Source organism: Pyxicephalus adspersus, chromosome 5 (genome assembly GCF_032062135.1).
Source record: "Pyxicephalus adspersus chromosome 5, UCB_Pads_2.0, whole genome shotgun sequence".
Classification (NCBI taxonomy): domain Eukaryota; kingdom Metazoa; phylum Chordata; class Amphibia; order Anura; family Pyxicephalidae; genus Pyxicephalus; species Pyxicephalus adspersus.
The window spans coordinates 68,110,458-68,124,631 of record NC_092862.1 but is presented as its reverse complement, the minus strand read 5'-3'; the positions used below and the strand labels follow the sequence as shown (position 1 = coordinate 68,124,631).

General features: G+C 35.7%; 1 protein-coding gene across 2 annotated transcripts in view; it reads left to right on the top strand.

The window, feature by feature from the left end:
- The window catches only part of C5H5orf22 (chromosome 5 C5orf22 homolog), a 30,712-nt gene extending 20,171 nt beyond the window's left edge, over window positions 1–10,541 (top strand). For both annotated transcript variants that reach the window (XM_072411839.1, XM_072411841.1), the window contains 4 exons: window positions 1,108–1,229; window positions 2,705–2,771; window positions 3,959–4,098; window positions 4,974–10,541. In XM_072411839.1, the coding sequence (XP_072267940.1) occupies window positions 1,108–1,229; window positions 2,705–2,771; window positions 3,959–4,098; window positions 4,974–5,106 (462 nt within the window). In that variant the 3' untranslated portion in view covers window positions 5,107–10,541. The remainder of the gene's footprint in view (window positions 1–1,107; window positions 1,230–2,704; window positions 2,772–3,958; window positions 4,099–4,973) is intronic.
- Window positions 10,542–14,174: the final 3,633 nt, after the last annotated feature.

Below are 14,174 nucleotides of genomic sequence, written 5' to 3'. Positions count from 1 at the left end.
GGTGTCTAAAATATTTCTGAAGCCAACTGTACACCATTACACCATTTGTACACCATAGAATCTCCCCATTCTAATGTTTAATATATACCGTAATTTTCGGACTATAAGACATACTTTTCCCCTCCAAAAGTAGAGGGGAAATGAGGGTGGGTCTTATGGTCCAAACTCAACCCGATCGTGCTTCCAAGGGGGGCCAGGCAGGCGGCTGCAGTTCCATCCAGCCTAGCATTCCCCCTGCAGCATGGGCACTCCGTTCTGCAGCCTTGTAAACACTGATGCCTGGATCGTTCAGGGAGAGGGCTGCAGTGCCGTTCCACCATCTTCAAGGGACCTTGCACTAAAATCATCAGGCAGTGCAGAAAGCCCTGCCTTACCTCTTCCTGCTGTTTCCTAGCAGCCCCAACTGCACATCTATAGGGATGCTGGGGATGTCTTTCTGTGTGTAAAGGCTCTGTGTAACAGTGGGGAGTGGGGAGGGAAGCAGAGAGGACGGGAGGGCAGTGTGAGGTGAGCAGTCCTGGCGGTTTCTTGTGGAGCACGTCATTCTCTTATGACAGGTGTGGCTTTCCTGTCACTATAGTATTGTAGTGCAATGTGCAATCTCTCTCTCATTAAATATTATTCTGCTAAATTTTATTAAATATTTCTTTATACAATTTGGTTCAGAATATTTTTTTTCCCTGTTATTCTCCTCTAAAACCTCGGTGCGTCTGATGGTCAGGAGCGTCTTATGGTCCGAAAAAAATGGTACTTTAAAATCACTCCACTATGTTCACTGTGTTAAATTATAGATACTTCATAGCTCCACCCTATACATTCTAGTTAACACACTGCTCTATTTTACACTGTGCTGTACTTTATATGCCTAAAATCACTCTGTACACTGTGTTATACATAATTTACCTAAAATGTCTTTACTGTCCGCATACCAATTACCACCATTGGATCTACACTGTGACACAATTTGTCTACTCCACATTTACGTTTTGTTCTATATTATACACTCTGCCACTTTGTGTTGTCCCACCTCATACTCAGACAGCAGAATGTCTGGGTTTTTGGTAAGCAAAGCCATAATGTGATCACTTTTGTTTTCTAAATTTTCAGGATGCTCTAATGGATTGTGTAGAGAATCGTATACGGCAACTTGAAGACCTAGAAGCAGCCTTTGCAGAGTTTTGTGATGATGATAGTGAGGAGACTGTACAAAGATGGGCTTCCAATCCTGGGTATGGGTAATACATTGGATTGTCTTAACATCATAATTGGGGATATTTTTGGATATTTGCCTTTTTAATGTATTAATCTAGTGCAGGCTTAGTTTTGAAATATTTATATTTGACTTACATTGGGGAAGCCAAACCTAAAAGGTCTGGTGCATTAGGCTTTCATGCCTTTTCAAATCTTTAAGCTTATACTGATTCCACATGCTGTTTTGCAGCTTCCCATTGTCCCTAAAATATAAGAAAGCCTGGCGGCAGTTTTTTACACGCCTTTTAAGGACAGAGCTTTGTTATTTGATACCGGTATACATATTTACAAGATCATCAACAGAAGGTTAGGATGCTGCTAGTGTAGAAAGTTCTCAAGGGGCCTACCGAGCTTCAAGCCATCCTCAGGCAAAGTAAGATAGGCTAACAATTTGAAAAATATACATATTTTATAAGCAAGTATAAATATAATGATTTTGATTGATGGTGTAACAATATATGAATTAATCTAGGAAAAGAAAATGATTAAAAACAATAACAAATTGAAAGGATTCTATTTAAATTAGGAATAATTTGGATAACTGTGAACTTATCATTAGGAAAAAGAGTACTGGCCAATTGTAGTTCTGAAGCATCCTTGTAGTGTAATACTGAAAGGCAGCCACTAGAGGTAGATGTTGGATTAGCAGACCACATGAACATCTGCTTCTACAAAAATATAAAATGGAGAGATTAATCAACATTTTTTGCTCAGTCCAGTGGTTTTGTAGTTTTGTTTTATGCCAGTCTTTAAACTGTCAGCAGGCATTTGCTTCATCATCAAATCACACCTTCAACAAGACAGCAGAAAAGATGTTATTATTATGAATATGTCAGGTGAAGCAAGTTTCATGAGATGAGATGCATTTTTCTTGTAGTTTCTTTGCCCTTTTATTCTATTTTACCAGCAAGTCTTTAGGTTTTACATTTCTATCCAATTGATCAAAGAGCTTGGATTAAAAGTGTTTTCATGAAAGGCGAGCCATTTCACTGTGACATATAAAACCTGGACAGCTGTGTCACTTTGCTTTGATCATCTCCTTAAATATATATAGGTTCCTGGTCACTATATTCATTATTATATTTTGTCAAAACTGTTCATCGAGTTTAAGAAATAGTAAAATATCACATATAGTCTTAATCGGTGAGACAGAGTCATGTTAATGTGTGAACGTTTATTGGAGAAATCCAACCAATGAAAAATGATTGCCAGCTGGTTAATAAGGTGGACCTAAACTAAAATGTTTACCTTACATCAAAGGGTGGACAATCCTTTTTTAAAAGGTAAAAATTACCTTCTTTTTTTTTTTTTTTTTTTTGGGGGGGGGGGTTTAATTTTTTTTTTTTTTTTTTTTTTTTTTTTAATTTTTTTTTTTTTTTTTTTTTTTTTTTTTTTTTTTTTTTCTTACCTGTTTCTTTACCTGTCTCTGATTTGAATTCTTTTTTTTTTCCAGAATGAGCAGTCTAGTTCCACTTGTACAGAGCTTAAAATCACGAATGGAAGCCCCAGACTATGAAATGGTATTAATTTTTATATTTTGGTTATTGTTTGACTACAGATTTAGCTTTTCATATAATACCTAATTACAATGAAAGTCCCTCACTTGTCTAATAATTGATGAGGTTCAGCACACTGTCATATTTCCTTTGTCTTTGGGAGCCCGTGAAAATGAGTTCATGCTATCCCTTGACAATAGATTAGATTGTGGTTTTGGCTAAACTACTGTCTCATTATCATTTCTTTAGGTGCTTTATATGTCACCACTTTGAACTAATCAGTGTATGGAGGCATAATGGTCAGGAATTCTGGCAGAGATGCTAGAGTTTAACTAGCTGAAACATATGATATAGAATGATGACCTTTATGTATTTAGCAGCAATGTGTGATATGAGTAATATGTCCTTATCAATAAAGGTTTCCATGAACCTTCCAAATTGCTGCCACCCGTACACTTTGTACTGCCTCATGTCACACATTTAACCTGTCATCTTTCTGCAAGAATGCCATTGAAAATCATTAGAGGTGATAAATGTCAGCACAGGAAAACCATTTTTTACTCCCAGATATGTGGTAAGATATGACATTTATACAATGTTGACATTACAAAAGATATGTTCTAAAAGGTATATGGTAGCTGCCATTCCATACCTTAAGAAGACTCTAGCTGCTTTATTGAGATCTGGGTCAGCTTATATGTTTTCTTTAAAGCTTGAAAGCCCCGAAGTTTGGCATTGCTTTTAGTCCAGACATTCACATTGTATGTGAAAACTAGGTTTGTGTTTGCAAAAACATTTACCTATACAACATATCAATAAGCGTTCATGACCAGATGTTCTATGGTATAAAATAAGAATTAAAGAGTATGTCCAGTCAGAAAATCCCTTTTCCCTTCAAGAGCAGATCCCAATATTTTTTTTTCTCTTTACACCATACAGTGTCCGAGCCTTGAGAGTAAAGGTGACACAATGCTTTTGCTAGAAAAGAAATCAATATATTCATGTGAAGCGGGCAGGTATGGGAAGTGGGTGGTCTGTAGTCTACATGGGTGACCATGCTTGCTGCAATTCTCAGTGTGGTAAATTCACTGTGTTGTCACATCAATGCATTTAGGAGCAGTGGAATTCTGGCTGACTAAAAGGAACATTTTTTTATTTGTTTTTTTCTTCTTATTTTATGATGCCATAACATACACCACTCTAATTTTCAGATCCATCAGGCCGGACTTACATGTGATTATGCTGAGCTTCCACACCACGTCAGTTCAGAAATGGAGATTGAGGGCCTCATTCAGTCCATGAAACATTTATTGAAACACTTGCCAAAACCTACACTTGTCACATTGGCCAGGTAATGGTGTTCACCTATGATGATATCAAATTGCTTTTCTTTGTATCCTTTTTTTTTTTTTCTTTATTGATTTTTTTTTGTCAATGTTTACCTGTATAATTTGCAGGTTTAACAGAAATAGCCCAGTGTTAAAACTACCACAGGCCAGTTACCAACATGTATTAGGCCAAATTAGACATTTGTAGAATAGAATGAATACTGCAGCATGTCCTTGATATTTAAATGACCTGGGACAGTTATTTTCTCATTCCTAAAATCTGAAGATCAGTGGTCTATATGTATGCACATTGCCTTCTAAGATTTAAATTACTAAACCCAGGCACAAAAATATAATTTATATTGCAGCTAAGTTAAAAATTGGTGACAAATGTGCCCATCTTCTAAAGCTGGACATAGGGTTGTGTGATAAACAATGAAAAGGATCCAGGGACATAAAAAACTCTGCCACCTTTACCACACCCCAAAGATACAAAATTTGCAAAATTCTATGTGGTACAAACATCAACATCCGCACAGTATTTTGCTTTCTCTTCAGCAACGGATCTTGAAACAAATCAGAAAAACCTCATTGACTTTAAGTGAGAAGATCCCACAAAAGTTTATAGTCTTTGACCTTCTTTGTATTGCACTGCATTCTATTGACACAACAAACAAAGCATACTAGCCTTCATTAATGCTAACAACCTAGTCATCCCAAGCTGATACCAGCACTGAAAAGTGCCAAATTTAGAAGAATAGTACCAGTACGATTTTATTGTGTGAGAAAAATGGAGCACCTAGGAGTAAACCCCTTGCAATCCAAGACTCCAGTGCAAGGCATTAAACACATTTAATGAAAAATAATAAATATATATTTCTTCCTTTATTATTTGCAGATCCAGTTTAGATGACTACTGCCCTTCTGATCAAGTTGATTTTATCCAGGAAAAAGTTCTGGATGTCCTCCGCTTATTGTATGGCACACTGGATGTTCATTTAGAATTTTCCCCTGGATCATCTTCTGTTTGAAGTCACACTGTTTTACTTAGGGATATTATTTTGATTTTATTAGTTATTTAAACTTTCTTGTGGCACATTAAAGGGTATGTGAGTCTTGACATTGAAATTTTCTTATTTGCTCGTTTTAGGACATGTAAATATACCGTTGTAAGTTTTCTCTTTGTTAGAACTGCTTAATAAAGGTAAAAAGTACCTGTTGATGTAACCAGAAATGTAGTATACAAGGAATGCTCTGCTGTCTGCCTTTGTACAAAGAGTGGAGGGCTGACACTACATGCTCTAAATTTCAGATCCTGAAATATATAGTGTTGTCATGTCAAAGCGGAAGGCGTGATCACATTATATTTGTGGCACATCAACAGTTATTTTCCATGGGAAGATATGCATGTGCAGAGATGTATGGAATGTTTTGGGGGTTTTTTTTTGTCTTGACATATGCTTCAAACTGAATCATAGTATTTAGCACCATATGGTGACTTTCAGTTTTTATATTTGTGTACATGAAAATATTCTTTATACTTCAGGATGAAGTTACACTGTAATGCTGTACCAACACTTAGGTAACCAATTATGAGGATGAATAAATCCTGATATAAAGGATAGACTAAAAAGATTGAAGAGGACAAAAAAAAACTTGTTCTGGATTTTGGCAAATAGATGTGTTGCCTTGCCAGATGTTGAAAAGTAGTAATGAGATTTTATTCCAGACAGTACTAGTGTCACAGTGTTCAAATATAAAGCTAGTATTGTGTCTGCAGAAAACATCATTTTTGCATGAATGAAAGGTTTTTTTATAGATAAATATTTTATTTTATTATCTGTGAGTGTTTTCAGAAAAGTGAATGTAGTGTTTATCAGTGTTTTGTTATACAATATATTTTACAGCTAACTGGATTTTATTATTCAGTAAGCCTTCAATAGCAATATATTTGTTATATGTGTAGTTTACAGATTATGTCATAATCTTGTTTGCACTTATTGTATTCAAGCCTTAACTTTATGAAAGTCTAATGATATTCAAGAATAAAACATAACCAGTTGCTGTTATTACACAATGGTTCATGACGAAGTGCCGCTACATGACATTTCAAATTTTTGCAAATAGTAGATTTTATGTTCACACACATGATTTTATGCCAGTCTCTTTCTATAGCAATATGTGAATAGCATAACACAAATACGTTGGGCATAATAAATTAATAAGGGATGCTCTAAAAATAAACGGTTACCCTATTATACCTGTGGCTGCCATGTTCCGTTTAGACAAAGTACTTGAAACATGTCATCTGAAAAAAATTGCTGCTGCCTAAATGAACCTTTTACTCTAACTTTGGTGTTTTTGATTTCAGACTTTTTGCAAGAAAATAACATTAAGTACTCTTAACTAGTGTTTCAAAATCATGCTAGTAATACCCTTAAAAGCATGTGTTACAGAGGTCCATATACATAAAGTCAGTCCATTATTATGAAGTGTCTACAAAACAAATGCGTAAGTCCAATTTGAACTGTGTATGTAGACTGTAAAGATGAATTCACTCAACAGCACTTTTAAGCTTAAAGGTAAATACCAGGCAATTATAAAAGAATGTGAATAATAATGATGAAAGCTCAGTATTCATTATTACAACACTATATGTATTTTGCAAATGCAAGCAGAGCAAATATCTGAATTTTGTAGTATCGATATAAGCAAAATTGGGAGCAAATGAAGCATGCCACAAAGACATTTATTCGTGCCATGCAGCTCAGGGTGCTATGACCTTTAGGGGACGGCTTTACATTATATGGAAATGGAACCTGCTGCTGCTAGACAGCCAGCTCTACAGAGACAGGAAACACAAAGTGAAAGTGATTATTCAAAGGTCACATTCAGCGCAGGGATCTGTGCAGGGTTTCATTTGTATTAAGGGCATCACTCTTTCTCTATTTTCTTTCCCTTTTTTTCCCTTGTTCTTCTCTTTTCTTTTTCTCCTCTCCCTTTATCTCTTTCCCCCTTTCTATCCTTGTCTCTCTCCCCTCTTCCTCCCCCTCCTTCTCTCTTCTTCACCTTTTCCCATTTCTCTCTTTCTCTGTAATCCCCCACCTTCTCTTTCTATCCCGTTTATCTCCTTTTTCCTTCTCCTGGTCTCCTCTGTATCTCTTTTCCCCTTTCATTCTCTTTCTCTCCTTCTACTTTTCTCTCCCACTCTCTTTGTATTCTCTCTCCCCTGCCCGCTTTATCTCTCTCTCCATTTCGCCTCTAAATCCAGCCCTGATAACAGACATCTAGTCTTTTATGAAACCAGTCACCAACAAGCCCCACATCTATCAATCTGTTAACAATGATAATGAATTTCATATGATTTTCATGAGATCTATTTATAAATCAGTCAATCTGAAATTAGGCTTCCCCCCTCTCTCTTACCCTCTTCTCTTTTCTCCACCTTTGTCTCCCCCTTTCCCCATTCTCCTCTCTCTCTTCTCTTTCCTCTTTTAAAGCTAAGCTGATCTGTGACATCTTGTAACTCTTTAATGACCTAATTGCATTTAATAAAATATTGCATTTGTTCCAACTTACATACAAATTCAACTTAAGAACACACCTACAGTCCCTATCTCGTATGTAACCCGGGTACTAACTGTATTGAATTTACCACTGTTTTATGTGATTGGAAAAAATACTGGAATTCTTGCTGACTTTAAATTCTAAAATAAAGTGCACTTTACTAGATGTGTAAATTGAACTGCATGAAGTTTCTTCTTTATCAATATCACATTTTCCTGGCTGTGAAGAAACAAAAACCTTTTCTTCGCCCTGTGTACTCTTGCCATACATGTAGTTGCCAAGCAACTACAACTGTTTTTGACGAGCAGAGAAAATATTTTATTCATGTTGAACAATATCTAGCAATACTGCTACAGCCTTTTTTCTGTAAATGATATAAAACAAGTTTATGACAACCTATAATCCCTCATTAGTGTTTTATGTTTATAGTACTTTTTTCTCCATACAGCAGCAAATGAGAATTAACTGTTAATTAACTGAATCTTCTGCAGATCTCAGCTAGGTTTACTATGGTACTTCTCATAGCCCCTTACCTTGTACTTACTATGGGTACTGGTAGGTTCAGACCCAAAAGGATTCCAGAACATTTTAGTTTATCCTCTGCTAGTCACACGATAGCATCTGTGGCAAAGGCAAAAAACTGTTATTGGTCAAGTATCATGTAAAGTTAAATCTGTAAATTTAATTATTCAAAAGAGTTCACACATTTCTAAAGGCATTAATAAGGTGTTCTTTATATCTGCAGTATGCATTGGACTGTGGTAGTCTGTTCCTACAATGTAAATGTATTTCAATTGTTGTGTATTAGGTAAGGGCTGTCTTGGTATTAGATTTGCATTTCAATTCAGCACACCAACCCATGCAAAAAAACTTGCAATTATAGGTGACATAAATGGCAACCCAGTGCAACAACTCATGCCTTTACACATGTTTCTATATAGAATGCAGTAATCTAATAAAATACACCCTGATGGGATCCTTCACTAGAAAAAAATCACCCATATGGCCAAACTCCACCCAAAATGTAAGAATCACTTATTTGCCTAAACCACAATCCTATGTAACGGTTGCATAATATATATCACTATACATTTTCGCAGATATATGTCTCAGATAAGAGGCTTTTTAAAATAGGATTCTTCTTTAATTTTGTTGTTCATAGGGGAAAAGTGCATTTATAGTATGGTAGCAATATATACTCTGTAGAAAAAAAAAAACAGTTTAATGTGTAAATAATAGCAATACATGCCATATAAACTGACAGATTTAAAAGTAAAAGTCTTGTGTGATTCTTTGGTTATATTCAGGCATGTTTCTGTGTAATCTTTTAGCTGTTAGCATGCTCATATCTATGTTAGAATGTCCAAATATTTATTTAGACTGTATTGTAACTTATTTAAACTTCTTACTGAAAAATAAAATAATTCTTCACATAAATTTCCTGCTTGGAAATGCAGGATCCATGTTGTTACAATAGTTAGGTGCCAAAATTTAAGGCAAAGAGGATTTGGTGAACTGCACTTTAGCACCAGGATTTATCAGTATAATTTTGGTTGCCTCGCTTCTGTTGGAAGCAACACAAGCAAAGCACTTGTATTGGAAGGTTAATGTTAAGCATTAGATTTAGAAGTAAGGTTGAACCTGAATTCTGTTCAGAAAAAAAGGATAAGAGGGGGAAAAATATTTCTCTTTTTTCAGAAGGTGGAGGACACTGAATGATGCATTTCCTTTAGACCACTGAAGTTCAGCTTTAGGGGTTTCATTAAAGTGGAACTAAAGATCAACTTTAAAAGTGTATGGCCAAGCAGGGCTTTATTGCAGCGCAGAAAGGAGCAGGTGATGTCACTTCTGCAATAAGAATTTTTACCTACCTGATCACTCCCTTCAACTGTCTAAATCTCTGAGCTGCATATGTGCAGCTGCTGCATGGGAGTTGAATCTTCCCAGCCTGGCCAATAAAGATGGATAGGGATCGTAATGAGGAAGTGATGGCGATGCCCATGATGGAACAGGGACAAGTGAGCATAAACTGAGTTTAAGGAGTAGAGGTTTAGTTTTTAAGTTTAGGGATTTAATACTGGGTTAATGTATTAAGGTAAACAGACCTAAACTCATAATCTTTTCTTTAAACAAATGAATGACGACTCTCAAAATTGTAAACTCCCTCTCAAAAAAAAAAAAAAAACAAGGTGCAGCACCTCCCCTTTTTGTTTTGATTGCCGTGGAAAGTACAAAGTCTTTGATCTCAGGCATGCGCAGAAGGAGCCCTCTCTTTAATGGAAGAAAAAATTGCCGGCATGACGCGGTACCCAAAGAAACCTCTCGACGAATCTGCGGTATAAAAGGTAAGTGTGTTTTTGTTATTTTGAATTTGGTTCTGCTTTAGGCAGTTAGGTTTAGGGATGGGGGTAGTTTTAGGAACTGTTTGGTTAAAAGGGTAGGTTAATGTTAGGTATTGGATTTTGCGTCAATGTTAGACTCCAGGTAAACTGTAATTTGCCCTTGTACCCCCCTATATAGGCAAGTGAGTGTGCTGGCCAATGCTCCAGGTTGTGGGAGGGGCCTGAGCATCTTGTATGATGTAGAGCTGGACTTCATGTTAACATATGTATATATTGGTATATGTAAATGTAAACTGTTTTAAACTTCATGTTGAAATGTGTTTTTGTTTTGTTTTTTTAATTACTAGTTTTTGATTGTTTGCTCGTGACTTTAATTATTGCAGAAGATTCCTCCATTGAATTTGTAACACAAAAAAAAAAAAATATTGTAGAACCACCACCACTGATTAGAAATATTTATGTAATAATGTGCCTTTTACAAAAGAAGTGTCTTGTGGTTTTATATTCCTGTGTTGTGATGTCAGTTAACCTTAATAAACTGAAATACCTAGTCTGCTGCTGCTTCTGTTTCTTTTAAAAGGGAAAGAAATTTGACAACTTTTTACAAACACAGCAACCTAATGAAAGCTACTATATGAGGCAGACGAAGTCATACATATAGCATATGCATATTTACAGCCAAAGATACAATTTATTTTTTGCAGTTTTTGAATCTTTTCCTTCTTGAGTTTGATTTCCTACTTTTCACACAGAATTGCCCAACCTAACCTTTTTCATATGCCAAGAAAAGTCAACCAGATCCTAAAATAATATCATTTTCCCTCAGCACATTGATTAGGGTATGCAAAATGTTACCTTAAATGTGTCTTTCTCTTTAGAAGGTGTTCGGATTTTTAGGAATAAACTTAGAAAATGGGGGAAAAGATTTCTGAATTGTCAAGCTCACTGACAGCTCTGTGTGCCTTTGTTGATCTGGTAACCTAACCTACAGCTGTCCTCGGCAATCCTGGTATTCTCATTGGTGTCTACTAATAATCGTGTGGTATCCTACTTTTTCCAGAGCTAGTAACCCCAAAGCCGTGGCAAATATGGAGCACATCTTTCATGAATCATGGTCTATTGGGGGTAGCTTCATCTGCACTCCTTGGCCTATTAGCCAACTGGAAGTCTAAAAGATGTAGGCCAGGTATTGATTTGAAAAGCTGTGGTCAGTTTCTACATGGTGCATTCCCACATTTTTTAAATACGCTCTCAATACAAAGAGATTGGGCATGTGAGTCAGCACCTGGAAAGGCAAGGTTACTTTGCAATGTGCTGTGTGTAAATATACTTTCAGGAGAGAGAACACAGGCTTGGATACTACTTTAAAATCTTTGAAATCCTGCAATAATGTTCTTTTGATCTACCATTTTACCAAACTTTAGCAGACATAAATGCAAATTTTCTTCACCCTGCACAGGCACGTACAAGCTCAAATGTAATTCTCTTAATTACCCACAGTCCCGATAATCATGAGGATGGAATTTATTCAACACTGGTAAAAGAGAAGGATGAATTTATCATAAATTTATTTATAGTTGAACTCTTCTGTAAAGTAAAAGCAGAAGCTCATAGTCCTACATGTTTTCATCACTGTACAGAAAGCCATCATCCGGGTGGAAGAACAGGGTAATGACAACCCTAGACAAGCATGATGATATTACATGAAAACTATTCTTTTTCAAGCTATTCAATTCATTTGTCCCTCTACAGGTTAAAGAGTATTTTGAGTTGGTTTTGATGTGTTATGCCCTTATGTAAAATGCATACTAAACTCTTTAATCACTACACATGCCTCCTAGGGGAAGAGTTTGTTTAACACTTTACATAAGAACTGAGCACAATCTACTGGTGTGACCTGAGTATAAACCAAGATTCTATTTCTAATAATATTTTGTTGGCAAAAAGTATTGGTTATAGTGGCTACAGACCCAATACAACTAATGCCATTTGGACAAGCAATTGTGATGTTCTGATTGGAGCCTATTTTATGCCAATATGTTTGCCAATATGACCTCAACAAATTCAATCAAGCAATCAGAGAAGGCAAGTCAAGCAATCAGAAGGCAAGTCAAGCTAGTTGAGGCATTGGGGGGAGGGGGTAAATGTTTAGAGAATAGGTGGAGATTCATTAGTATATCTAAACATGCTGCCTCCACAGTTGAAGCTCAATTCCAAGCACATATAAAAGACACATTACAAATACCTTTTTTAAATGCACGTAGTATAACTACCTGGATTTAAAATTATATTAGCCGATTGCTGTACTTGTACAAAAAACCTTGAAAAGGAGTTGGGAGGATCAGCGCTAAAAGCCAATCATTTGTGCTGCAGAAAACATGCTGATAAAATGACATAGCGGGGTGACAGGGACATAAGCTAACCCGTCTGCCATTTCTCCTTTTATTAGGAGGCTTTGACTACAGACAGCTTTGTCTTATGCCACACAGCCATACACTGGTCGATGTGCCCAACCAGGATCACTCAAGCTGGAGTTCCACTTTAAATCGTTTGCTCTACATATTTTACCAATATTCCAAATATTGATTGCCTGCTCTACTGCCTTGCACATATCAACCAGCACATCCAACATTAAAACTGGAAGTGCTCCCTAACAACTTATTGGCTAGTGATTGTGCAGGAGGATGTTGATATATTGGGTCAATGTTTTATAAATATATTTAGCAAATATCAATCAAGAAGAGCCCTTATTTTTATTATATATTGTGTAGTATATGGTCACCTTTAAAGAAGGAAGTAAAGTTGGGCAAAGTACATCCAGAAGCACCCCCCCTTTCCAAAATGAAAAAAGCATAAAAAGCCTTACGAATCAGGGGTTCCACTTTAAATTATTTGCTCTACATATTTTACTATGTTGCATCTTTTTTTCATTAAATACATTGATTTTTATCAAGGTAGTAAATTCATTTTGTGTGGAGAATACTTGTGTATTCACATAATGAATAATCAGATGACTATATATTCTATTTATTGCATTAGCATTGTAATAACGCTGAATATATTGTGATGAAATTGATGTATAAAAAATCAAATGGTTCAAAAAAGTTTCCATAGCAACAGTTATCTGCTAGCATTACTGACGTATTTTCCACTATAGACATATATATATATATTTCAGTATTTTATGTCAAGAGATTCTGATGAAATGCTTCGTGGAGAAAAATGAGGTAGTATATTTTATAAGAAAAAATAAATACTTAGGACTAAGCCAATCATAAATGACACCGCTTTATCAATATACCCCAAGACTAGACAGCTGCCTGATTTTTTTCAGTTCTACTACAAGGTAATATATTTATACTTCTTTCATGCTTGAAAAGACTTGCACAATTTACTCAGTTTCTATGTTGTATCATTTATATCATTATAATTTTTAAGCATAAATCAATATAATGCATATTGGACATAATGCACGAATGGATTTGAAAAACTACTAGCCAAACCATATATTTCCTGAACACAGTGGACCTTTACAATTATTAACTAGTATTAGTACTTTTGTTAATCCCCCGTTTCTATCACAATTATTGATCAAATTCTAATTTTCATTTAACAAAATCACTAAAATTATTTTAGGTGTGCATAAATAATAATAAATAAATCTGTGTGGCCCTACTAGAACAAATAGTCTTAAAGTGGAACCTCCATTTAAAACATTTCCTTTGTTTTGACATTTGTCTTCTATATGGGACTCACCGTTCTGTCCCACGCTGCCATCTTCTTTCGTCCCGGTTCTTCATGAGATCAGCTGAGTGTCTTCCTCCAAATGTAAGGAGGAAGCCCCTGATGACACAGTGCCCAAACTTTGGAATGCACAGAAGAACTAGCCTGCAGTTTCCTGGAATACGTGACATGTATTCCAGTAGGCTGCAGGTTTCTCTTTCAGTCTTTACAACCACGAAAGGGCGCAAAGTTTATATAAAAAAAACATTAAAAAACTTTATATAAAAAAAAATGAAAATATTTTACATATATGTTGAATATGTGATGAGGTCCTCTTTAAAACTGCTTATTAATTTAGTTTTTAACCAAAACGATGTCCCTAAAATTTTATTTTACCTGGCATACATGTAGAATTTTAAATTTATGGATGTAAGCATGTTTTCAGCCATTGCCTTATAGCTGGTTGT